This window comes from Salvelinus fontinalis, chromosome 14 (assembly GCF_029448725.1).
Source record: "Salvelinus fontinalis isolate EN_2023a chromosome 14, ASM2944872v1, whole genome shotgun sequence".
In the NCBI taxonomy this organism is placed as follows: Eukaryota; Metazoa; Chordata; class Actinopteri; order Salmoniformes; family Salmonidae; genus Salvelinus; species Salvelinus fontinalis.
The window spans coordinates 44,836,505-44,863,945 of NC_074678.1; the positions used below are offsets into that span (position 1 = coordinate 44,836,505).

Below are 27,441 nucleotides of genomic sequence, written 5' to 3' on the forward strand. Positions count from 1 at the left end.
TCATGTCCATTGTGCATTGATGTCAATGGGAGATTTGCACAATAATTAGGATTTGGTCCTTGGTGGTTTGTGTGTCAGATGTAGTTGGCAATTTGTGCCACATGGGGGTACTAAACATCTCGTGTGTATAGAACCTAATCTGGTTTTAGTCCTGTCATGTGCACCAGGGATTAGATGAAGGAACTAATAATGAGTGGAATTAACTGAAGATGGTTTTATATCAAAATGAAGGGTTTTACTTCCCACTCCCAGAAGAGGTTCTGTTTAATAAAAAAGGACTAGAGATTTTTCAAACACAAATTATTTTCTTTGAAGTCATATCTCAGTCCCTGAAATAGCTGAAATGAAATTGACTGTCTAGTCTGGCCAACTTTGAAAGATCTTGTCTAGCCAATTCAGGGTAAAGAGTGTCGGTTTTTATTTAAATTGACCAGAAGATTTAAACATTTCAAAGCATGACTTAAAATGTACTTTCATCTATATCATTTTCAAACACAATTTTGTCCAGGTCCAAGTGAAATGAGATTGATTTAACCAGGGAATGTCTCTGAATCAATTTTACAAGAGAGAACTGCCTGTCTATTTCCCAATAGTATAAAGTCAAAGCAATTTGCACTCAAATTAATACTTCCTATGGACCACTGCTTTACATATTATCAGAAGAACCGCTTGGTTCACCCCATAAAACAAAAGAATATATTAGACGAACTCCCCTCTATATTCAACCACCAAAATAGCACCTCCTTCTACCATTGGCACACTGCCCACCTCAACCAAACCCCTTCAGGTGAACTCTGTGCCCTCCTTCTGTCTTTCACTCCGTTGTGGTTGGCTGCTTGCCCTCGCCTCATGAGGTCTCCACACAATCAGGTCACCTTGATGGGGGCACCTTTCTAAGATGAAGCCCATAGGCCAATATATCCTGTCTATCTCCTGTTGGACAATAAAGTTGTATTCAGTTCTGTTAATATATCTCTTAGAGAAATGAATGACCTGAGTGACTTAGTGAAGCTAATTATGGGGATAACTGGGTGTCTGGTATTAGGTGGTATAAAGAAGTGTGTATCTACAGTAGATAGTATCCATCCGATGTTCAGGGTTAAATTAGTATCATGGCCCTACAGCAGGGTGTAACATTACAGAATGTTCAGTGAGACACTGTATGTATTCTGTAGTACATATAATGCTTTCATGTTGTAATGTAGGACATTGGGTCAACTCAATTCACAATATTTTCATCTGCAACATTCGGGAACATTTGAATACGTCTCTTGCACAGGGCTGATTTTTCAGGGTTAAATGGACGTCTGGAATCAAAGAGGTACGACACATGGTTCTAGATCTCACAACTGGAGAACAGCCTCTCCATAGAGTTGTGCCTCAGTCTGAACTGTGAGGTAATACCCTTTAGGACTACTACCCTGCTCACCGTACTCAAAAGACCCAACACAGAAGGGCTTTGACTTCTATTCCATTAGCCTAAGGGGATCCACTCATCCCATTTGACAGTTACTCTCATCTTCTGCAATAAGGTTACCAAAAGACACTGTCAAAGAGCATTAAATCGAGAGCTGCACTATCTTTCATCTTGTAGCAGATACTGATACTAATATTGTCAGACAGTTTCCTGGGGACAGTGTAGGAGAGATAGGTTAAACTGAACAGATTTAGAATAAGGTTGTAGTGTGTTTTATGGTCGCCTCATGATCTTGTTTTATACAGTAACAGTAGTGGAGAGTTTAGTCTCATCACTGACTATTAGAGATTTTTCCCCCGCAATTGCTACGTCCCCGTCACGCCAGGACAATCTGGTTGCCACAATGATGCTTTCTCAATATGGGATTTAGCTCGCCTGGTGTGCATTTTTGGAGCCATTCCATTTTCCCTTAAGCGTATATCCCGCCCACGTCGCACACCGGGCGACCTGAATCAAGTGCCCTTTAAAATCAGAGTTTTGAAACGCCAGTCTTGAAGTGCTGTAAATGTTGGTTGCATAATAGACGTGTGATTGAATTAGGCTTGATTGAAATGAATGCTGGCGAGACTTGAGAGCACTTATAGGCTCTGGGTGGAGGCTCTTAACTAGCCCTTCTGAGGGTGGAGATTAGGCCTAACATTCAGGCTGTTTCATCCCAAAACTCTTAGATCACTTCCTTTCCTTGTCTCCTTTTCTTTGCAAACATGCACTCAGGCAAAAGACTGAATTTTGTGCACAACATAGAAATTGAAAACCCTGCCATTCTTTTCTTTCTCTTTCACACCATCCATTCCTCTTCTCTACCAAGTCCTTTCAGATCAGGAGACAAGGAAACAAGGGGACTGCATTTCCTCTTGGGATGTAGCCATGCCTCCTGTTGGTCTCCCAGTGCCAGGAGTCCTCTGAAAGCTCAGTGGAGGGGAGAGACCAACCGAACAGACTGATTCCACTGACTGAGCAGAGCAGCCGATGGCACAGGCAGTGGCGGCTGGTGAGTCGTCGAGTGTAAGTTCATGCGAGGCAGCTGTTTCTTCTCGGCCTCTGTCGAGGCATCCGCGCAACGACTCTGCAGCGAGCGAGCCCAGGGAACAACGAGGGAAGAGAAGGAGGGAGGAGAGGGAAAAATCAATCACAATGCGATCAGTCAACGCAGGACCATAAACACAGAGAGAGGGCGAACGGGAGTGCATTTCCACCACGTTATCGGCTTTTTTTAATCAGCTCAAGAGACGGATAGATCCATTGGGGGTTCTTCCTTCTACAGTCATGTGGGAATACAAAAGGTAGAAATTGGCAATGCGCTGTACTGAAAGAAAACACGCGTTTTGTGTACAACTGATAACTAAAGAAAAAGTGTTGAGGCAGCGGATGCCTCAACAGGGAATATTAGGCTTTATTTGCTGTATTCTCAATTAAACAGACAGTGTTATGTTGAGTTGAGCTGCCTTCGTATGCCAGGTGGAAGACTGTATGTTCATCTAGTCTATTCATTTAGGTTGAGATTCAGAGTCGGGAATTGAGGATGAAATCCATTGAGGTTCAGAATCCCTTTTCTTTCCAAGGAAGGTCAAAACATCAGCGTACATGCATACAGTAACAGTGTGCAATCGGTCGTGGACAAATTCCCACTAGGTTTTCCTGGCCGGTGTCACAGTAGTCCCTTATTACAACCAATGTACAGCATATTGTTGTAACAAAGACCTTCAGGAACGTCAGCCGTGACACCTTTCACCAGGGAGGAATGGGGAGGACAATAACAAAGCACTTTTCAATTTTTCTTTCCTTCTCCATCTAACTACCCCCCAGTGATGTATTCTGGGTAACACTTTAGTACAGCTGCCCGAAATAAGGATGACATAACACATTCATAAACAATTCATTGCACCTTTCTACCTATATTTAAACGTAAATGCTTAACCCAACGACTGCTGGTAGGCTCTGTGTAGTGCTCTTGCAAAGTTCTAAATAATAAATAGACTAAATAGTGAATAGACTATTGGTCCAAAGAGGAATGTATCTGGTGTGGAGAGTAAGAGGGTTTGCCCAGCCTGGCTACTAGCAGCAGTAGTTAATGGCCCAGTGTTTGGTTGGATGAGACTAAACGGCTGGATGGAGCTCATTCATTAGCTGTCTGCCTCGCAGGTGGCCCTGGTGTGTCTGTGTGTGTGTCTGTGTGTGTGTGTGTGCCTGGATACTTGTGTGTGTGTTCATGGGTGCATGTACTGTATGTATGTTGTGAGTCCGACTGCAAGAGGTTTCCCTTGGGGGTCCACGACGACCAACCGGTGACAGATATCAATTAAAAATCCCCTTTATTAAGTGAGCCGAGATCCTCTGGCTTGGAATGATGACACTTAAACAAACGCCTCCATTCCCTACTCACTGTTGCACATTTCCCTGTCTGCATTGAGCGTGGGTGTCAGTGCAGATATGAGGCTTTTCACACTGGCAGGCAGAGTGGAGCGATGCAGTGGATCACACCACCCGCCGTGATATTTTGGATCCATTTCCGGGTCCTGCTCACACCGTTGCTTACAATGTGGTGCCATTGCTGCTCGGTGGAAATACTTGCTCATGTAGCACTGTGTTATGCTGAGTTTCCGGACATGTATATTATTAGTCATTTATGACCGTGAGACTCCATCTGCTCCCTCCTGTTGTAACGTTAAGCTTGCCAGGGTCAAATGTGCACAGAAATTATGTTATTAAAGAAAGATAGGTGTGCTCAAAGGGTATAGCCTACTGATCCCCTTTATAATAGCTGTAACCTATAATAAGGACTATGGGGGATGTGTTGCAGGCACTAGGCTGCAATGCTGGTATATCATATTGTCCCCAAATAAAACCCACAGAAAATCCTGCAAGGCAGAGGCAAGAGGTGTAGGGCTAAGGTAAGCGCAGCCGACTCTCCTGTGGACATTGCTGTGTAGAATGCATGTGGTGCAGATTAGGAGGATCGTTTTTCATTGAAAGGCAGTGAGTGAGTGTCTGCTGCAATTACCTGATTAGTGAGAGAATCTCAGAAAATGGACGTGCTGCACAGATGCCTGTTCGTGGTCCCAAACAAAGACTCCTTGAAGTTATTCTGGTGTAAAACTACAGCGCTGAGCAATCAAAAGAACACGAGGGAGAGAGAGGGTATGCATGAGGGCAGACTGACACCATGTGTCCCTAAAATGATGGTGGGGGAAGAAACCGCCTTTCTCTCACATTGGCTGTAACACACACACACGCACTACACAAAAGGCTACACACTCACACCCCTCCCCGCTTCTTCTGCTCTCACATTCTTTTTGCAGTAGCCTATGATGCATCATTGACAGCCCCCCGTTCCCCCATGACGGAATACTAGGGCTGTAAATAGACAGGTTATCAATTATTATCTGTCATCTATCTAGCCAAGGTCAGGAGCGAGACCACAGTATCCGAGGCAACCTTTTGAACCAGGAGCGGTGCAAGGCATTTCTCGCTGAATCGCCAGTGTTGCCCAAGTCCAAAGCCCCCTGAGGCCGAGGAATCGTGCATTTTTCACTCCACCAAAGCTGCACCCACTACACGCTTTCTTCGGGATCGCTCCGTGCGAAACGTGAGCAGAAAAAAAGAAAGTGAAATGGACTGAGTTGCTGTGAGAAACGTTGACAGTATTTCCACTTGCGGTGCGTAAAGGGGGCACAGCGGCAGTAGTAGCCTAGTCTTACCATCACATCTATTCCTCGTGCTATATCTAATCAATTCACTTTTGCTGATTTTCAATTCATTATTTGTATTTAGGCTACGTAGAGCCTAGGTGAGTGTTGGTCTTTATTATTCTCTTACAAGGATTGTATGCTTTAAATGTCCGTTTTTTTAAACTTGATGTCTGATCTGCATAGCCTAGGCTAATTGATCGAATTAATTATAGCTCTTTCACTGTGTGCATGTAAAGCAACCATCATAAAAGATCATGATATTTTCAGCCATGTGCTGTTAATAGTCATATAGGTAGCGTGCCCTAGTGATTCATATAAAATGTGATTCCCATATGGATTTGAGGTATAGGCTATTGCCTCACTCACCAGACAGCACGTTTTGTCGTTGTGCCATGTAACCTGTTAATTTTTGGTGTCCTGACGCTTAGCATACATTAAAAGATAAAAATCAATGCAGCAGTTTTATCTCTGGATTTTTCTCAATTGATAAGCACCGCACGTTGTATGGCAGCTCTACACCTAGGAGCTAATGCTTGGAATTTGTTTTATTGTTGCACCAACTATGCTCATGTCTGCCTGTGTGTGTGTGTCTGTCTGTCTGTCTGTCTGTATCTACCTACTTACAGTACATACCTACCATAGTTAATCAAGTTGTATTACTGTAGTAGCATTATTCGTTTGTTTTGGAATATTGAACTTGCTTAATCCTCTTTATCAGTCTGATCTTGCCTTAGTTATACACTGCCACTCTTATCCCTGCAATCAATAAATAAGTTGTTAGGAGGCCCTGGGGATGTCACGAAATGGTCGCCTAAAGTCATCAGGTCTTGTGTCATGGTCCCCTGGTTTTTTGACTAGTTCCCAGTTTGTCCCGGGACGTTTTTTAGGACATTCCTGTGACGTGTCATGGTCCCCTGGAGGTTTAATCTAGTTCCTGGTTTGTCCCGAGGACGTTCTTTGGACGTTGTGTCATTATCTTCTGGAGGTTTTGTCTAGTTCCCGGTTTGTCCCGAGGATGTTCTTGGGACGTTGTGTCATAGTCTCCTGGAGGTTTTGTCTTGTTCCCGGTTTGTCCCGGGGCGACCCGAGGACATTGTGTCTTGGTCCTCTGGAGGTTTTTGTCTAGTTACCGGGATTGTCCTGGGGGTGTCACCTGATGGTCTCATAAACAGCAGCGTTGTGTATTTTTATTCATACAGTATTAAGATTTAACATGTCCTCAGCTGGGAGTTGAATCTCTTGGTTCATAGCATTCTGATATTCCTGCTACTCCACCATGTCTGTACCAGTGACTGATTTAGACAAAACCTCCAGGGGACCATGACACAACGTCCCAAGAACATCCTGAAAACGTCTTCGGGGACATCCCCGGGACAAACTGGCAACTAGAAAAAAAATCCCCCCTGGGACCATCACGCGACGTCCTAAATAATAGTAAAATGAACATCCTGAGAACGTCCTAAAAAGGTCCTGACATGGTCCTCAGTGACGTCCTGGGAGCTTACAGGGAACTAGACAAAGGTCCCCCAGAGAACATTCCCTTGGGACCATCACGTGATGTCCTAAGGAATAGTAAAATTAACGTCCTGAGAACATCCTAAAAAGGTCCTGACATGGTCCTCAGTGATGTCCTAGGAACTTAAAGGGAACTAGACAAAGGTCCCCCGGAGAACGTTCTCTTGGGATCGTAATGCGATGTTCTTAGAATGTTCTCAGAACGTCAGAGGGATAACGTTGCACCGAAACCCTTAAGGGACCTGATGGAAACGTGGTTGATTGTCCTCAGAATGTTCCTGGTTTGTTGGGATTCAAATTGGTGAGTTACAGGGTACCACAACCAACTGTTATGTTGTAGGTGGTGGAACTGTCTCCAAAACATATTTCTTTAGCAATACTTAAACATCGAACATCATGCACATTTTTTCCTGCTTGCTTAATAAGATGTTGGAACCCCTGATTTTGGCCTCCTATCGGAGTCTCCAACTTTGTATAGAATAGTGTTGTTTTGCTCTGGAGCAAGGACAGCATTGCCCACAACACTCCACACAAACAATGTGAAGGAATTGTGTAAAAAATAAAACAAATAATAAAAAACGTGCTTTTTGTCTTAGACTGAGGGACCATTTTGACTCCCACTTGAGAGCAACAATAGCCCCAGGGAGGACAGCTGTGATCTGCCATTTTCTAATCCGTCTTGTTTAATTGAAAGACTCCCCATTCAAACCCTCTCGCTGGCTGTCAAGCAGGTTTTCTGACCACAGACATACACAGACCTCAGTTTGTTTGAGGCACTGTCTACACCCCCTTCCTCTCCTCTCCACACTCCCCACCCCTTCAACACACACACACACACACATCCCTCTCGCTCTCTCCCTCTCTCTCTCTCCCTCTTTTAAGGAAAATCTGGCTCCTCTAGATAAACATGTCTTTTCCCCAATGAAAGACGAGCACTGTGTTGGCATTTTACCTCCCTCACTCTAGGGTTGTCTTGTCAAGTATCTTGGCACTTGAATTCTCCCTACACAAACAGCAAGCATCTATATGCTCAGGGAAGCACTTTCTTTTTGAGGGATTACATAACACATTTATACACCATACATAACAGCTGCATTAATGCTACACTATGTCAATTGCAAGTTGTTATCACCGCATACCCTATTTCAACCTGTAAATGTTGATATAAGCTGACATAAGCAGTTGTAAATGTTTGTACAGTGCATGGTGTTATAAATCAGTCATCAATGTCTTATATATATATATATGAGAGAGAGAGAGAGCCTTATTTATTTTGTCTTTTGTTTTCCTCCATATTGTACATATTCTGATTCCTAAATATCAAAATCAGTCAGACCTCAACCGGGGTCTAATGTCAAGATGAAATGCAGCTATATATATATATATATCATATGTATCAATCTACACAACAGATGGTGTGGGACATGGACTTATCCCCACATTGCACTGCTGTTGAGGTATGAAAACCTCCAACAACATTTCGATATTGGTGCCAATTATCACTTAATTGGAATGTATGGCACATTTTTTGTGAACATTCTCTTGGCAAAACAAAATAAGAAAACGAGAACCTCACTATCACAATTTTGCTATTCTTCAGTACCTACATTAAGACGGCTAGCAATACCTTTCCAAAAACATATAGAACCTGATCTCATCGCCTGCTGGTTAGAATAATTAGCTGCTAGCAGAGAAGGCTAACAGTTAGTACCACAGTACCCATGGAGAGAGTCTGTTCCAGGCTTGGCTTCTCACCTGTATGCTCGGAGTGCTAGCGAGACTGGCTGTGTGCGTGGTTGGCCAAAGTCAGCACTAGTTAGTTACTTTGGCATCATCCTCTCCGTAGGTATGGGTTTTCAGCACTAGTTAGTTACTTTGGCATCATCCTCTCCGTAGGTATGGGTTTTCAGCACTAGTTGGGCTCCCGAGTAGCGCAGCGGTCTAAGGCATTGCATCTCAGTGCAAGAGGTGTCACTATAGTACCTGGTTCGAATCCAGGCTGTATCACATCCGGCCAGGATTGGGAGTTCCATAGGGCGGCACACAATTGGCCCAGCATCGTCCGGGTTTGGCCAGAGTAGGCCATCATTGTAAATAAGAATTTGTTCATAACTGACTTGCCTAGTTAAATAAAGGTAAAAAAAAAAAAAAGGTTTTGTATGTGTAGGCTATAATAATGCAGGAACCACTTTCAATGTGTGGCAAATTTGGCTTACACAAGTTGGCCTACCATGCCTGTAAACCATATGCTAAAGCAATGGAATCAGGAAAATAGATTAGTGTCTAAGTTAGGGGTGCAGTTCGGGTCCTCGAAGGCCGCTGGTTGTCCTGCTGGTTTTGGCTTTTAACCTGTGACTGATTTCTACCTGGAACAAGGTGTGTGCTCTCTACAGATAACCAGTAACATTAATTTCTCAATTAAATGCCAAAGAGAAACATAAACCAGCAATACTGCGGAACACGAGGGCCTGAGTTGTGCTCCCCAGGAGTTTTAAAATGTCATTCATTATCATGGACAGCTATGTGTTTTACCATTGAATTTGACTACGTGGCATTCAGAGCTCTTATCAATTTTAAATTGAATCCATTTTAATATAGTCTATTAAAATAGCTAAGAAACGGCCCTGAGCTCATTCAGTACTATCATTTTTTTGTTGTTAAACTTCAACTATGTGTTCTTTCAGGTTTGTCCACATCAGACGTCACAATGATGACTCCAAGAGACCCAAAGCCCAAGAAGAAACCGCCGAAAGATAGCTTGACTCTGTTGCCATGCTTCTATTTTGTAGAGGTGGGTAGAAATATCAGCGTTATGATACAAAAGAAAAGGGGAAATTCGACATGTAACAACATGTTATAATGATCATCTTTGGTTGTATCTGATTGATTGACTGAACGAATGAACGAACAGACAAATGAATGAACCAACTAACAAACACATATTGATTAACTCCATCAGAATATATTTGTCTGGCGCTCTGTATTTCTCTCTCTCTCTCTCTGTGTCTTCTGGTTTGTCATTATCATGGGTGGATACATTTGGGTCAATACCCTGAAGCTGAGGATGACCTGCTTTCCTATCTTTTCCGGTCACATGTCATTATTCTAAACGATCTGAAACTCATCTATTCAAGTATCTAGTTAGTTTATTTAGGGGAACCCTTCTGGTTCAAGACGCAAAACTTCTATATAGTTGTCTTTAAGGTTAGAGTTAGTGGTAGTAAGCATAGTGACAAGTCTGACAACCTTTCACCTACACTTGCACGTCCTGTTTCCTGTTTCCCAGCTGCCCATTGTGGCTTCTTCTATGGTGTCGCTCTACTTCCTGGAGCTGACGGACCTGCTCCAGCCTGCCCAGGTAGGCTTCCGTTGCCATGACCGCATGCTGAGCATGCCCTACGTTGACGGTGGAGATGAGCTCATCCCTCTACTCATGCTGCTCAGCCTGGCCTTCGCTGGCCCGGCCGCGTCGGTGAGTACACCCCTCTGAACAGACTTGCGCTCGTGCAGGCACCCCCCCCCCCCACACACACACACACACACACACACACAATGCTGCTCTGCCTGCATAAGTACCCATCTAAACACTCCCCACACATGGCCTATGTGAAACACTCTACGTATAATTAAGCCATTATACACTCAAACTATATGAACTCATGGTAAAAACATTCAGACAAAGTATAGTTGTCAAATATATAGGCTTACATTCAAATCAGACCATATAACATGGGGCCAAGTCCACACATACAACAATCTAATACTCAAATAGCCCAGTCTCTGAGATGGTGTTCAACACAATGAGCAAGTCCAAATGAATTGATTAGTGCTGCCGTATTTCTGATTGTGTGATCTTGTTGTCTGGTCAGATCATGATGGGGGAGGGCCTGGTCTACTTCATGCAGTCACGCCTTAAGATCCGCCCCGGGGTGGAGGGCAGCATCAACGCCGGCGGCTGCAACTTCAACTCCTTCCTTCGGCGAACGGTGCGCTTCGTAGGTATGGTTCCACACTGTGGAGGAATGTCGCTTGTTCAGGGATATATCCAGTGTGACAATGACTCCCTCTCGCGCTTTCTTTCTTGTTTTCACTACTCTCTCTTTCAACTCACGTCACTCCTCCGCTCCCTCCTCTTTCTCTCAACCTCCCCGTATTTCTCTTCACATCACCACCCACCCCTCTCTCTGTATTTCCGCTCTCCCTCTCTTTTCCTCTCATTCCCCGTCCTCTCTTTTCACTCCCCTTTTTCTCTCTCGCCCTTTGTCTCTCCAGGTGTCCATGTGTTTGGGTTGTGTGCTACGGCTCTAATGACTGATGTGATTCAGTTGGCCACAGGTTATCACACTCCCTTCTTCCTGACTGTGTGCAAGCCCAACTACACACAGCCAGGGGTGGCCTGTGATAAAAACCCCTACATCACCAAGGACATCTGCTCCGGTCACGACCAGCACGCCATCGTCTCTGCCAGGTAGCTACATGACATGACATAACATAACCACCTGACCCAGGAAGGATTAAGGTTCTGTTACAGTATGCATACTAGAATACCCGTTTGAATTAAGCAATTGTTTTTTGGCATGCATTGTTAGTAGTATGCTTGTCTGGATAATGGAACATAGCCTTTGTGTGTCCTCGTCTCTGTGTATCACTCATGCCGGAAGTCCCAATCAAAAAGACAGAGTGGTTCAAAGGCTCTCACTGAGGCAATATAAACACTGTAAAGGGGGGAAAATTAAGGATAGATATGAATTTACTGGGTTTTCAAGGAAATGATGTACTAAGTATTGGAATACAGCCTTGGACAGAACATTGTATATCCTCTGGCAGAGGATGAGTCTCAATACTCATGAAAAGCCTACTTTTCTTGTTTTCTTCCTCTCTGGACCACTGATCTGAACCGACTGGCTAGGTGAAACCCAAGACAAGTTTTCTGTTCCTCCATTTTGCTGTCAGATAATCCATCTCATCCAGTCTTAGATATACTAAGTGATCAGGAATTGGTGTTAGTAAGGAAGCCATTTTGGGGTATTTCAACACAGATTCACAGATCAGTCATAGACAGATAAACAAGGATGTATTGATACTGTTCACTTTGACAGATGCAGCACACCTTGACAACATCACCACAACAACAATAACCGGCATTGTAGCAATGTGTAGGTGTGTTCTTTATTCCACACTAGCACTGTTCTCTCCCCTTTCACATTGTGATCAAAGCTGTGGGACATATGGTGTCTGTCTGTCTGCTGCTCTTGCATTTCATCTCGCCACAAACACATTTTCTCTTTCTCGTCAGGAAAACCTTTCCCTCCCAGCACGCAACCCTGTCTGCCTTTGCTGCTGTGTACATATCAGTAAGTACACCTCCTGCAAGAAATGCACCGTATGAAGTGTCACTGGATAGGTTTCCATCCATTGGCAACAGATTTTCAAGCCAATATTCAAAATCTGCACAAAAACGATGCATTTCCCCACCAGTTCATGGGTTTCCATCAAATTGACTTGTTGCGGATAAAAGGATGTCGGTGATAACGTGGTGCACATAAACATTGATTTTTAGCGAGTTTGCCCACTTTGGTCTTAGCACATGCACTCAAGCCAACAGCTCGCAGATACAGTGTGGGTCCTCTGAGTAGGTTACCTACAGTACATGATGACATTATTATGGACAAAAGAGCAAGATCATTTGTATTTGTCAAACGGCAGCCAAGCATCGATCATCATGTCACCAGAATAAGACCCTCGATATTTATTGGAAAGGAGCATCAAGATCACCTTGCACTTTCACCACCCTGGGAAGTTCATTACTTTCCCGAGTCGCAGTGGGAGGACCACACAACATGTCATCGCGTGACTCAAAGTTTATTATGATATGATGGTTATTACGTACACTCAGTAGCAAGTTTATTAGGCACACCCAACAATTTTTTTATTCTTTTTTAAAATTTCACCTTTATTTAACCAGGTAAGGTAACCAGGTAATCTTTATCTAGCATAGACTTATAGATGACCTGGAGCCAGTGGGTCTGGCGACGAATATGTAGCGAGGGCTAGCCGACTAGAGCATACAGGTCGCAGTGGTGGGTGGTATAAGGTGCTTTGGTAACAAAACGGATGGCACTGTGATAAACTACATCCAATTTGCTGAGTAGAGTATTGGAAGCTATTTTGTAGATAACATCGCCGAAGTCGAGGATCGGTAGGATAGTCAGTTTTACTAGGGTAAGTTTGGCAGCTTGAGTGACTTTGTTGCGGAATAGAAAGCCGATTCTAGATGTGATTTTGGATTGGAGATGTTTAACATGAGTCTGGAAGGAGAGTTACTGTCTAGCCAGACACCTAGGTATTTGTAGTTGTCCACGTATTCTAGGTCAGAACCGTCCAGAGTAGTGATGCTAGTCGGGCGGGCGGGTGCGGGCAACGAACGGTTGAAAAGCATGCATTTGGTTTTGCTAGCGTTTAAGAGCAATTGGAGTCCACAGAAGGAGTGTTGTATGGCATTGAAGCTCGTTTGGAGGTTAGTTAACACAGTGTCCAAAGAAGGGCCAGATGTATACAGAATGATGTCGTCTGCGTAGGGGTGGATCAGGGAATCACCCGCAGCAAGAGCGACATCGTTGATATATACAGAAAAAAGAGTAGGCCCGAGAATTGAACCCTGTGGTACCCCCATAGAGACTACCAGAGGTCCGGACAACAGGCCCTTCGATTTTACACACTGAACTCTGTCTACAAAGTAGTTGGTGAACCAGGCGAGGCAGTCATTTGAGAAACCAAGGCTATTGAGTCTGCCGATAAGGATGCGGTGATTGACAGATTTGAAAGCCTTGGCCAGGTCGATGAAGACGGCTGCACAGTACTGTCTTTTATCGATGGCGGTTATGATATCGTTTAGTACCTTGAACGTGGCTGAGGTGCACCCGTGACCAGCTCGGAAACCGGATTGCACAGCGGAGAAGGTACGGTGGGATTCGAAATGGTCAGTGATCTGTTTATTAACTTGGCTTTCAAAGACTGGACAGGATGGATATAGGTCTGTAACAGTTAGGGTCTAGAGTGTCACCCCCTTCGAAGAGGGGGATGACCGCGGCAGCGTTCCAATCTTTAGGGATCTCGGACGAAACAAAAGAGAGGTTGAACAGACTGGTAATAGGGGTTGCAACAATGGCGGCGGATAATTTTAGAAAGAGAGGGTCCAGATTGTCTAGCCCAGCTGATTTGTACAGGTACAGGTTTTGCAGCTCTTTCAGAACATCTGTGATCTGGATTTGGGTGAATGAGAAGCTGGGGAGGCTCGGGCAAGTAGCTGCGAGGGGTGCGGAGCTGTTGGCCGGGGCTGGGGTAGCCAGGAGGAAAGCATGGCCGTAATGAAATGCTTATTGAAATGTTCGATTATCATGGATTTATCGGTGGTGACCGTTTCGCCTAGCCTCAGTGCAGTGGGTAGCTGGGAGGAGGTGCTCTTGTTCTCCATGGACTTTACAGTGTCCCAAAACTTTTTGGAGTTAGAGCTACAGGATGCAAATTTCTGTTTGAAAAAGCTAGCCTTTGCTTTCCTGACTGATTGGTGTGTATTGGTTCCTGACTTCCCTGAACAGTTGCATATCGCGGGGACTATTCAATGCTATTGCAGTCCACCACAGGATGTTTTTGGGCTGGTCAAGGGCAGTCAGGTCTGGAGTGAACCAATGGCTATATCTGTTCTTAGTTCTACATTTTTTGAAAGGGGCATGCTTATTTAAGATGGTGAGGAAATTACTTTTAAAGAACGACCAGGCATCCTCGACTGACGGGATCCTTCCAGGATACCTGGGCCAAGTCGATTAGAAAGGCCTGCTCGCAGAAGTGTTTTAGGGAGCGTTTGACAGTGATGAGGGGTGGTCGTTTGACAGCGGACCCATAGCGGATGCAGGCAATGAGGCAGTGATCGCTGAGATCCTGATTGAAAACAGCAGAGGTGTATTTGGAGGGCAAGTTGGTCAGGATAATATCTATGAGGGTGCCCATGTTTACGGATTTAGGGTTGTACCTGGTGGGTTCCTTGATAATTTGTGTGAGATTGAGGGCCTTTAACTTAGATTGTAGGACTGCTGGGGTGTTAAGTATATCCCAGTTTAGGTCACCTAACAGAGCGAACTCTGAAGATAGATGGGGGGCAATCAATTCACATATGGTGTCCAGGGCCCAGCTGGGAGCTGAGGGGGGTCTATAACAGGCGGCAACAGTGAGAGACTTATTTCTGGAGAGATTCCTTTTTTAAATGAGAAGCTCGAACTGTTTGGGCATATACCTGGAAAGTATGACAGAACTTTGCAAGCTATCTATGCAGTAGATTGCAACTCCTCCTCCTTTGGCAGTTCTATCTTGACGGAAAATGTTGTAGTTGGTCAGAATTTTTAGTGGCCTTCCTAAGCCATGATTCAGTCACGGCAAGGACATCAGGGTTGGCGGAGTGTGCTAAAGTAGTGAGTAAAACAAACTTAGGGAGGAGGCTTCTGATGTTACCATGCATGAAACCAAGGCTTTTTCAATTACAGAAGTCAACAAATGAGAGTGCCTGGGGACACGCAGGGCCTGGGTTAGCCTCCACATCACCTGAGGAACAGAGGAGGAGTAGGATGAGGGTGCGGCTAAAGGCTAGCAAAACTGGTCGTCTAGTGCGTTGGGAACAGAGAATAAAAGGAGCAGATTTCTGGGCGTGGTAGAATAGATTCAGGGCATAATGTGCAGACAGGGGTATGGTGGGGTGCGGGTACAGTGGAGGTAAACCCAGGCACTGAGTGATGATAAGAGAGGTTGCATCTCTGGACACGCTGGTTATACTGGGTGAGGTCACTGCATGTGTGGGAGGTGAGACAAGGGAGGTATCTAAGGCATGTACAGTGGGACTAGGGCCTCCGCAGTAAACTAAAACAATGATAATTATCCTAAACATTATACAAGGAATATTGACATTTGAGAGAGACATAAAGCGAGGCATAAAGTAATCACAGGTGTTGATTGGGAGAGCTAGCTAAGTCAACAACGGGTAAGACTACAACAGCTAATCAGCTAAGACAACAACAACAGGACAAAATGGCGATGAATGGGCAGAGAGGGTTGGTTAACTACACACAGGGCCTGAGTTCGGGGCTAGGGCCGACAGATAAACAAAACATAAACAAAGTGGAGTATGTGATAAATGAACAGTCCAGCAGGCATCAGCTATGTAGCCAAGTGATCATAGGATCTAGTGTACAGCAATAGATGAAACAGGGAAGCCGCTAGGTAGTCATTACTACGCTAGCATGCGGGAGACACAGCATTTAAAGTTAGCAGTCCGGGGTAAGTAGAAGCGTCTGCTCCGTTGTCCGGCAAAGGCCGGTTGAAGGCACAGCTGATGGAATTACGTCTGCGGACCAGTCATGGTGGCACGGTGGGGCACCGTGTCGACGAAGGGACCGGCCAGATGGCGAAAGAGGTATTGTAGTTGTGGTAATTTTGTTTGCTAGCCGGGAGATGCGCCTGGCTCAGGGCTAGCTTCGGGGCTGGGTCACTCAGTGGAAGCTAGCTAGCTGTGATGATCAATGGTCCAGGGTTTACGGCAGGAATCTGGCGTTTTAGTGGAGAAAAACAGTCCGAGGCTGGCAGGAGCAGAGGGTAAAGGCCGCAAGCAATGGCTAACGGTGACTAAATAGCTAGTAACTTAGCTAATTGGCTGCTTACCTTCTGATGAAAGTTTTGGCTATAGGCGCTAAAAAAATTGCGGATCCGTGTCACATTGAGTGAGGCGGGTTACCGGAAGGTATATTTAATTTAAAAATGGAAAAAGAGATTGAAAATAAATTGGAATATATACAAAAAAGACGAAATACAAAAAGTAAACGAGAGGACAACAAACCACGTCTGCACTGCTACGTCATCTTGAATATACAGAAGGTAGCAGGTCAGACCCCCTTTTGCCTCCAGAACAGCCTGAATTCTTCGGGACATGGTAACATTGCTCAATTGGTATCAAGGAACCTAACATGTGCCAGGAAAAACATTCCTCACATCATTACACAACCCGGCACTAGCCTGTACTGTTGACAGAATTTGCTTACGCCAAATCCTGACTCTGCCATCAGCATGACACAACAGGAACTGGGATTCGTCAGACCACTCCTCAATTGTCCAGTGTTGATGATCACGTGCTCACTGGAGCCGCTTCTTCTTGTTTTTAAGTGATAGGAGTGGAACCCGGTGTGGTCGTCTGCTGCAATAGCCAATCCATGACAAGGACTGACAAAATGTGCGTTCTGAGGTGCAGTTTATTACCTTTTTTCAGCGAGCTGTTTTTGCCTACAGGACTGCCGCTGACGGGATGTTTATTGTTTGTCGCACCATTCTCTGTAAACCCTAGACACTGTCGTGTGTGAAAAGCCCAGGATTCCAGCCTTTTCTGAGATACTGGAACCGGCGCCCATGGCACCAACAATCATACCACGCTCAAAGACACTTAGGTCACTCGTTTTGCCCATTTAACATTCAATCGAACAGCAACTGAATGCCTCAATGCCTGTGTACCTGCTTTATATAGCAAGCCACGGCCACATGACTCACTGTCTGTAGGGATGTACCTAATAAACTGTCCACTGAGTATACAAAACATTAAGAACACCTGCTCTTTCCATGACATAGACTGACCGGGTGAATCCAGGTGAAAGCAATTTTCAATCAGTGTAGATAAAGGGGAGGAGACAGGTTAAATAAGGATTATTAAGCCTTGAAACAACTGAGACATGGATTTTGTATGTGTGCCATTCAGAGGGTGAATGGGCAAGACAAAAGATTGAAGTGCCTTTGAACGAGGAATGGTAGTAGGTGCCAGGCGCGCACTGCAACGCTGCTGGGTTTTTCACATCCAGCCAACTTGACACAACTTTGGGAAGCTTTGGAATCAACATGGGCCAGCATCCTTGTGGAAGGCTTCCAACGCCATAATACATTTTACAGACACAAAAAGATCCCACCTTGTCTACCGTATTTGTTTTTTGTCGACATTTTGGAAAGTTTGGCCAACAAATTTGCTGTTTCCATCAGGCCTGTCGTGACATTTTTTATCCGACATGCACTAAACCTGGTTAGGGACCATATTACATGTTACAGTGCACACACCAGTTCAAGAGGCAGCATTGACATTCATGTAAACAAAAGCATCTAGAGAGTTCATAGCACGGTTAGAGTGTATTGCTAGGGCCAGGTGAAATTTTATGTGGCAGTGTTTCTCATAGGCCCCTAAGACTCAAATGAAAAAGTGCCTGTCGCTTTAAGTCAATTTATAAACAAAAACTGCGACTAAACATGATTGGCTAGTTTTATTGATTAAACATGCCGAGAATGCTGTCGTGATAAGGAAGGATCCCCCCCAGATTTCGTTTTTGGAGTTGTTCAGTGGCTGGCCAAGTACAATAGCAGATTGATTAACCACAAATTACGGAACTGTGTGCTAATATTGTTTGAGAATAAAGTGGAATTGTAACCAAAGTATTCACACCAGATTGTCAATGTACAAATCCCTTGCGCAAATCTGTCCCGACAATTTATTTTAAGTAAGAGCTTAACGTATTGTGCCATGCTGGTTTTTCCCCCATATATATCTTTAATAGCTTAAATTGAAATGTTTGCCTCAAACCGTTTAAAATATTGTCATCAAGCTTAAAATATGTGGATTGAATTAAGGGAAAACATGTACAAGGCATTTTGGGGTTATAAATAGCTCATGAACTTAATGGTTTAGAACCCGTTTCTGAGCAGAAATAAAACGTATCATATACATAGAAGAATGGAATGTACTTGAGTTTTTCTGTTATATCTCACCATGTATTTTCTCAATTTCTCTCTACTTGCAGATGTACTTCAACTCAACCATCTCAGACAGCACCAAGCTGCTGAAGCCAGTGTTGGTGTTTGCGTTTGCCATCGTGGCGGCGCTAACCGGTCTCACCCAGATCACCCAGTACCGCAGCCACCCCATTGACGTCTACGTGGGCTTCCTCATAGGGGCCGGCATCGCTGCTTACCTGGTAAGACCTAACTTCCATTGACATCTATCTTGACTTGTGACATTTATTTTACAGTGATGATGCATATTAATCTTTGTTTCTTTTTTTATCTGCAGGATTGACAGGTGGTTAAAACATTTAGGAACATGACATTTAAGGATTCTATCAAAGTTGATTTAAAAAGGGCTATTAGTGGGCACATACATTTCTGAAAGGTACAGTACCATTCAAAAGTTTGGACACACCTACTCATTCAAGGGTTTTTCTTTATTTTTACTATTTTCTACATTGTACAATAATAGTGAAGACATCAAAACTATGAAATAACTTATATGGAATCATGTAGTAACTAATCAAATATTTGATATTTTTGATTCTTCAAATAGCCACCCTTTGCCTTGATGACATCTTTGCACACTCTTAGAATTATCTCAACCACCTTCACCTGGAATGCTTTTCCAACAGTCTGAAGGAGTTTCCACATATGCCGAGCACTTGTTGGCTGCTTTTCCTCCACTCTGCGGTCCAACTCATCCCAAACCATCTCAATTGGGTTGAGGTCGGGTGATTGTGGATCTGATGCAGAGCTCCATCACTCTCCTGTTTGGTAAAATAGCCCTTACACAGCCTGGACATGTGTTGGGTCATTGTCTTTTTGAAAAACAAATGATAGTCCCACTTATCGCAAACCAGATGGGATGGCGTATCACTGCAGAATGCTGTGGTAGCCATGCGTGTTAAGTGCGCCTTGAATTCTAAATAAATCACGGACAGTGTCACCAGCAAAGCACCATCACACCTCCTTCTCCATGCTTCACGGTGGGAACCAAACATGCGGAGAGCATCCATTCAGCTACTCTGCATCTCACAAAAACACAGTGGTTGGAACCAAAAATCAAAAATGTTTATTCATCAGACCAAAGGACAGGTTTCCAGTGGTCTAATGTTCTTTGCTCGTGTGTCTTGGCCCAAGCGAGCCTCTTCTTCTTATTGGTGTCCTTTCGCAGTGGTTTCTTTGCAGCAATTCGACAATGAAGGCAATCTGAGGTGCAGTTAATTGTTGATTTCTGAGGTTGGTAACTCTAATGGACTTATCCTCTGCAGCATAGGTAACTCACTCTGGGTCTTCCTTTCCTGTGGCGGTCCTCACTAGAGCCAGTTTCATCATAGCGCTTGATGTTTTTTGCGACTGCACTTGAAGAAACTTTAACATTTCTTGACATTTTCCGCATTGACTGACCTTCATCGTCTTAAAGTAAAGATAGACTATTGTTTCTTTTGCTTATTTGAGATGTTCTTGCCATAATATGGATTTGGTCATTTACCAATAGGGATATCTTCTGTATACCACCACCCCCTCACAACAAAACTGATTGACTCAAATGGAAAGAAATTCCACAAATTAACTTTTAACAAGGCACACCTGTTAATTGGAATGCATTACTCATGACTACCTCATGAAGCTGGTTGAGAGAATGCCAAGAGTGTGCAAAGCAGTCATCAAGGCAAAGGGTGGTTACTTTGAAGAATAACAAATATAAAATATTTGTTTAACACTTTTTTGGTTACTACATGATTCCATATGTGTTATTTTATAGTTTGAATGTCTTCGCTATTAATCTACAATGTAGAAAATAGTAAAAATAAAGAAAAGTAGGTGTGTCCAAACTTTTGACTGGTACTGTACATGTGAGTGGAGTCTACCGACTACTTCCTGTAGTAGCCAAAACCATTCTGCAATTTGATTTGAGGCGAGCACTGGAGAGGAAAGTGTTATTCACCAGACAGTGATGTAGAATTTCAGCTGATCAAACTGCACTGCATACCATCTCTCCCTCCCCCACTTAAATGGCTTACCTGCAGTTTAGTGCTAGGCTCTTTGATATCTCCAGATTGCTGCTCTTATTGAAGTTTTTCACACTCCTCCCTCTCTCATTTGCTTTCCGCTTTCACACGACTATCTGTCCTCAGGGAGGGATGGATTTCACTTTCATGCCCATCATTTCATTCCCTCTCTCCCTCTCTCTCTCCATTTTAGACACTCTTTCCATCCTTCGTCTGAATGGGGATTATTTGAACAGATTCTGGAATTGTCTTTCTATGACGTTCTGTCTGTCTATGGTGGGGCCTACTCTACATACCCATTTGTCTTATCATGCTCACTCATTCGTATGTCATTTTTTCTCATAGCTCTTTTCTGTCTCATATCTCTTCCCTTCTCTCATTTCCTCTTGGTCCCTATGTTCTCTCACTCTTATCGGAGATAGCGAGCGGTGGTTAGAGCTAGCTCGTCAGTTCTGTTTAAGTCGGCTTCCTCTGGAGTGTAAAGCGCAGGGCAATAAACCAGGCAGACGAATGATAGTGAATGATAATGACTTTCCACAGGACTATTATGCCGAGTAGCTGTGGAGGGATTTCAGACGACCAAGGCCTTCTCTTCTTCTCTTCCAGGCTTTCCACGCCGTTGGCAACTTCAGGTCCTCCGACGACATCATCATCAAGCCAGCTCCACCCCCCCAGAAGGAGGACGCCCTGCGAGCGCTGACCCAGCGGGGCCACGACTCGGTCTACAACAAAGGTGTCGCCTCAGCATCGGAGAGCGCCGACGAGATCGCCGCCCCGCCCTCCCTGGACCGGCTGGAGGGCATGGGGCGGCCACTACAGCGCGAGAAGGCCTCTATCGGGAGCTTGAAAAGGGCCAGTGTGGACGTGGAGCTCCTGGCGCCCCGCAGCCCCATGGGCCAGCAGACCATGGTGACCTTCAGCAACACGCTGCCCAGATCTAGCATGAACGCTAACGGGGGCCTGGGCGCTAACGGAGGCCCAGAGGAGCCCATGATGCCTACTCAACCCGTACAAAGGAGGCTCAAGGCTGTGCAAGTGCCCATGGACCCCATGCGCTCACAGCAGTTGGTGACGGAGTGGAAGCAGAAGTCCATGGAGATGCGGGGTCTGAGCCTTAGGGATGAAGCCGAGCGAGATGCCAGTGAGGAGGGCTCCGAAGGGGGGGAGGAAGGGTCCGAGGACGGGGGGCCACAGGCCTCGCTCTATCCATCTATGGTGCAGTCCAACAGGGGAGCTTCCCCCGGTCCAATCCCCGTCAGTGTGGGGCCTCCAGGGAGTGCCAGGGTGGTGGCAACTCCTAGACCCCCCCACATCCCCGAGGCGGGTCCCCCGCCAGTGTCGCCCAAAAGCGCACTAACCCGCGCCAAGTGGCTGTCCATCACAGAGAAGAGCGGTGGTGGCGGGTCGATTCGCGGGGCACCCAACCAGCCGCGCATCATGCAGGTGATCGCCATGTCCAAGCAGCAGGGCCTCCTCCCTTCCTCCTCCTCAGGGGGCACGCCCAAGTCCTCCGAGACCACCTCCACCTCCTCCTGCACCTCCTCTACGGCCAGTGCCGATTCGCCCCACTACCGCCCGCCCTCAGAGGCCCAGCGTGATTCGGCCATCATCACCGTAGACGCCCACGCCCCCCACCACCCGGTGGTGCACGGTGGCCCGCCCCCCTGCTCGGGCAACGGGAACCCCTGGGAGTGGAGGGGCGCGTCCAACGGCAGCGACCCTCGAGACTCCTACGAGCTCAACGACCTGAACCGCGGCGACAGCGTTGGTGCTCGCAGCAGCACCGGCAGCTTCCGGCCGCACCAGACCATCTCGCCGTGCTCCTCCACCGGCGACGGAGACGCAGAGATGCTTCCCCCTCTGCCCCTCCCCCACGCGGAGGTCCCCCACGACGGGAGAAGCCGGGAGTCCACTTTACGACGCAAGACTGCGCTAGTCCTCCTGGAGAGGGACATCCAATTTCAAAACAAGAGTGAGCAGGAGAACTACTATAAAAAAATACAGGGTGGCCGGAGGTATAAGGATTAGTCACTAACTAACTGATAAGCCTTACAGTCAAACCACAAAACAGCACAAAACCTGGACTGACAAGCTGGGCTCTGCTGTTATGCATCTCTCGGACTTTGTGTGTTATCAAAGGAGCTGTGCAAAGCTGTTGTAGGCTACTATGATGTATGCTAGATGGAGGGAAACATCTCGAGTTGATGTGGGAACCTGAGGTATTTTCAGGAGCACAAAGACATTTTTCAAAGGTTCAAATCAGAAGCACACCACCACGCAACACAAACCAAAAAAAGGACAACGTATTAAAGCTCCGTCTACTGAGCCGAACCAGGCAGTTTTGCTACATTTCTTTATTGACTCCATCTTCCTTTCAATGTTTCTCCTGTTATGACCACTCGATGGGCTGATTGTCTAGTGTTGGAATGGCATCTACTGTATGTTGTGTTATCTCCGGTGTTAGTGCTTGATTGCTAATGTGTAGATTCTGAGCATGTATGTCTGGGTGTTTTTGTGTGTTTGGGTCAGTGGGTCAGGTGCTTGTGTGTATGGGTGTGTGGGTATGTGTTGAAGAAGCAGTGTGCTTTCAAAAAAAAAGACGTTATTCTGCGGCAGAATGTTCGGAGGCCCGTGATGGTGCCCATTCTCGACGAAGTTCAGAACTTGATCTTAACTTCAGAATGAAGAACAACAACAAAATGTAACATGAACTTCCTTCTTTTAATGGAGAATACCAAGAGGACTGAATGGCTGTAAATCGTGCAAAGGAGTGCTTTTCAATTTCAACATTTCCATATGGATGTTACTTTTGAGACAGCGACGGGAGTACCCCTTGATTTAAAGCATTAACCGTGTGTAATTTTGGGCTGGACACGGTATAAGAGAAACCACAATAAGAAAAGTGACCTCAGTCATTTGATCAAAGCAATAGATGCAGTATGTGTATAATAGAATGGGTTATTTTGAAGGTTTCTTTTTGCTGATCATTGAACGCCTCGAAGTGAACATGTATACAAATCAGCATACTCCTGTGGATGGACTACTGCATGTATGTGGCTGTCAGGTTGGAAATACTACTTTGTCAGTAAACAAGAACAAACAAAAAAAGAAATTAAAAGTTGTCGTTAGTAACTGAACTGTGAGGTACTAGTGTGGCAAATGTTGCATATCTGAGACTTTATTGTCCACCAAAGCCCTTCAACTTACAATCAGAAGATGCATCAATTCCTCACAACAGCTTTAGAATATGCTGTATTTTGGCTTCTTTCAAAGTGTGTTTTAGTGCTGCTCACGAAATTCCAGCCGTGTGCCTTTTTAATTGGAATTTACAACTGTTAAGGAGATCGCATTCATGGTAAATTCTGCAGATTTCTGCTCAAAAGTAAATTACCTTTAAAAGGACCTTCCGACACCGCCTTAACAAGTGCAATACATTTGTTGTCAATGCATTTCGGGTTGAATCCTGGCCTTAGTGTGTCGACTGTATCATTTAATTCAGCAAATTATGACCCAACGAACCCATTCCTTTTTGTTTGTTTTTATTTTTTGCCCCTTTTTCTGCCCAATTTCGTGGTATCCAATTGGTAGTTACAGTCTTGTTTCATCGCTGCAACTCCCGTACAGACTCGGGAGCGGCGAAGGTCGAGAGCCATGCGTCCTCCGAAACACGACCCAACCAAACTGCTTCTTGACACAATGCCCACTTAACCCAGAAGCCAGCCGGACCAATGTGTCGGAGGAAACACTGTACACCTGGCGACTGTGTCAATGTGCACTGCGCCCGGCCCACCACAGGAGTCGCTAGTGCGCGATGGAATAAGGACATCCCTGCCGGGCCAAACTCTCCCCTAACCCGGATGACGTTGGGCCAATTGTACGCTGCCCCATGGGTATTCCGGTCGCGGCCGGCTGCGACAGAGCCTGAATCCCAGAATCTCTAGTGGCACTAGAGATACCCAGAGTCCCTGGTTTGAGTAGCACCCTGAGTTGTCCCATAAAAATACAACAATATCTTAGACTAGAATGATTAGGTCACACAGTCTGTGTTCCTAGAGTTGGCCTACCGTAACACTGTACTCATGAATCATGCATGAATCTTCTTCCAAAAGGAAATGAGTCAGAAAGAGTATTGGCTGTGTGGGGTATTAGGCTCTTTAAAGGCCGTCTATTTTCCTCATTCTAATACTCTCAGCCACCATGATACACATCGATCCTCATTACAATATAGGCTACCATAAGTAGTTAATTAAAGACCAAATAGACCACTATTTTGTCTAGAAAGTAGACACATTGGTTTGTCTGGGAACAGCACAATGTGTTCTCCCCCATTTGTTTAATTAAAGTAGTTTATCCTAAACACACTCAAATGCACAACAGACTACACAACCGTTGGAGAGGCACTCATTTGCTGGATTACCGTGCGAGTTGGGGTTCACTAGCTAGGCGATCAGGCTGGTGTCAGGGAGATGGAGAGAGAGAAGGCAGCCCCAGGCACCAAGCAGATTGCTGTGGATGGTGTCCACGGCCACTGGGGGTCTAAATGAGCACCAAAACGCCTGCGGGTATATACACTGACTATGATTTATTACTGAGAAATATGCTAAACAGACACACAGGCATGTACGCTCACACACACAGACACACACACGTGTTCACATGAATGTCTCCACTCACAAAGGCACACATGCATAGCTACATACAGTACTACAGGAATTCACTTCATTAACCAAATGGGATCATTGCAAAACACAGCATTGCATCTTCTCTGTTTAATAAATTAAGCTAAACTATGTTTTGCAGCCATTTTAATGAGTCAATTCTCAGGGCAAATTGTGTAGTCTCCAAATCATTACTTTCCCTAATCCGTCTCTTTTAGTCTGTTAACTTCTTCTCTCATGCTGAGTTCAAACGATGCTCTTAAATTGAGGTGCCGGAATAGAGATCTGCATGCCCCATGAGGTGACTGGTTAAACTCGCCAATTAAAGGGAGATTAAAGGGAGCCAGAGATATGAAAAGATGTTACCAAACATGAACTGCAGAATCCTAGATAGTCTCAAGGGTGGAGTTTTCAACCCCCCAGAAATGGTCTGCTATCCACCATCTGAAGCCCTGCCTATTTAACACATGCTCCACCAAAACAGGTTATCTCAACCCGCAGAGAGGCCCTTTAATTGATCGTGTTAATAATACATGCTCAATTGATTGAGGATGGGAGTTAACTGTTTTCTTGTTTATTGTGAATTGTCTTTGTTGTCGTGGAAAGATGAATAATGCAAGGATAGAAGTGGGCAGAATAGTTGCCCTATCGGATGGTTAAACAGCGTCCATGCCCCGATGGTATCCTTGACGATGCACACGGAACCTTGTGTCCCACACCTGGGGCCTCATTATGCAGTTACCAGGGCAACGTGTAGGAGAAACACACTCCCTTTCTTTCTCCTACTCTCCTTCTCTTTATCTCTCTATCCTTCTCCCTCTATCTTTCATCACACGCACGCACACACACACATAGGAGACTGGAGACAGGCCTACTACCAGTCAATTTCAGATCAGCATAATTCTGCATTAATGTACACCTGGGGTCAGCATCCACTTGGTGACGACCGTTTGATTTGATTTTGCTGCCAGACAGATAGGAACTTGCTGTAGATTTGGAGTGCAAAGTATAATTTTTCTGTATGCTGCATTGTAACCTGAATTCAGGCTTGCATTTGTAAGCTTTTTCTTTAGGATAGATAAATTCCAGCTTTGAGCGTCAATGAAAATTCATATCCTCAGTGCTTGAATTTTTCAGATCGTCTGATACAAAAACACTTATCTCTAACGATTTCATCCAGCAATATCTGATCAAACAGAGGCTTCCTATGCCGTCTGATTAAAAGCCAGATCAGATAGACACGCACTATTAAAATATGTAATTGCAAAGGCATTGTGATTACACGATTGTGGAAGAGACCTGGTACAGTGTAATTCAATCCAAGTTATTAACATGAAGAAAGTAGCAGGCAATGATGATTTATTCAATGTAAGAGTCAACAGCCGAAGCCTGAGGATGATGAAAAATGTGAGTAATATCAGCCATCTGTTAAGGGGAGGTGTTTTTGGTCTCAGTATCTCTTTAACAACAAGACTCGGACACAAAAAGCGACTTGCGTTCAGCCTCTACATACAGTGCCTAATGGTCACTTTTCCTCGGCTGATTTGCATTGAACTTTTGGTAGTTTCAACACCCCACCTACACACCCACACACGCCGCAAGGGGCAGAGATGGCGGTCAGCACCCTGTGATATACATTTGTTTCTTTATTTCCTGGAGGCGAGCACAGCCCAGGCTGTTGCTATAGCGACAGGGGCTCTGCAATGTGCGCTTTGAGTGTGAATCAATTTATCATTTTAATGAGGAGTGTGTGTGTACTGTGTGAGTGTTTGTGTGTGAGTGAGAGGAGGGGGGGGGGGTGCAGCAGAGGACGGGTCAAAAGGTGCACATGAGACAGGCATTCAATTCATTTGATTTTTCTGGCATTTCATGAAAGAATACATTTGGATGAATCTCTTACCATTTCCTTGTCTGTGCTTCTGAATACACTGACAGGCCTTCATCAAAATCTTATTTCAAGCATAACATTACACGCTTTGAGTAGTTTGTACATCAATAAGGTGAGAATTGATGTGATCTGAGCTGAGAGCCAAATATCTGTGATACAGTACCTTTGGCAGTAATATGTTTGGTAAATGTGTTAAGCAAACAGTGCAGGACAGGACTACAGGGAAGACAGGAAGAAAGTGAGGCAGGGCAGGAGTATGGAGGGATTTCAGTGCCAAGAGTTCCATCATTTTTCATTTGTGTTAGGATATTTTGAATGTAATGTTTTTGAATATGTAATGCACAAA

General features: G+C 44.9%; 1 protein-coding gene and 1 long non-coding RNA gene across 4 annotated transcripts; one reads left to right on the forward strand and one right to left on the reverse strand.

Moving 5' to 3' along the window:
- Nucleotides 1–394: 394 nt before the first annotated feature.
- On the reverse strand, nucleotides 395–4,574 carry LOC129810965 (uncharacterized). The gene is made up of 2 exons (XR_008752820.1): nucleotides 4,479–4,574; nucleotides 395–2,543 (listed from the first exon to the last, which is right to left on the reverse strand). It is a non-coding gene; the product is annotated as an uncharacterized LOC129810965 (long non-coding RNA).
- plppr3b (phospholipid phosphatase related 3b) lies at nucleotides 2,517–25,341 on the forward strand. 3 transcript variants are annotated; one of them, XM_055861999.1, is made up of 9 exons: nucleotides 5,051–5,133; nucleotides 5,249–5,264; nucleotides 9,366–9,472; nucleotides 9,968–10,153; nucleotides 10,551–10,680; nucleotides 10,954–11,149; nucleotides 11,978–12,035; nucleotides 18,552–18,725; nucleotides 21,156–25,341. In XM_055861999.1, exons 3-9 carry the CDS (start codon nucleotides 9,389–9,391, stop codon nucleotides 22,575–22,577), a joined length of 2,250 nt encoding a protein of 749 aa, XP_055717974.1. In that variant the 5' UTR covers nucleotides 5,051–5,133; nucleotides 5,249–5,264; nucleotides 9,366–9,388; the 3' UTR covers nucleotides 22,578–25,341. The 3 variants fall into 3 exon arrangements, with proteins under 3 accessions (XP_055717976.1, XP_055717973.1, XP_055717974.1); XM_055862001.1 differs by lacking the exons at nucleotides 5,051–5,133; nucleotides 5,249–5,264 and adding an exon at nucleotides 2,517–2,760; XM_055861998.1 differs by lacking the exon at nucleotides 5,249–5,264 and having other exon boundaries at nucleotides 5,046–5,133.
- Nucleotides 25,342–27,441: the final 2,100 nt, after the last annotated feature.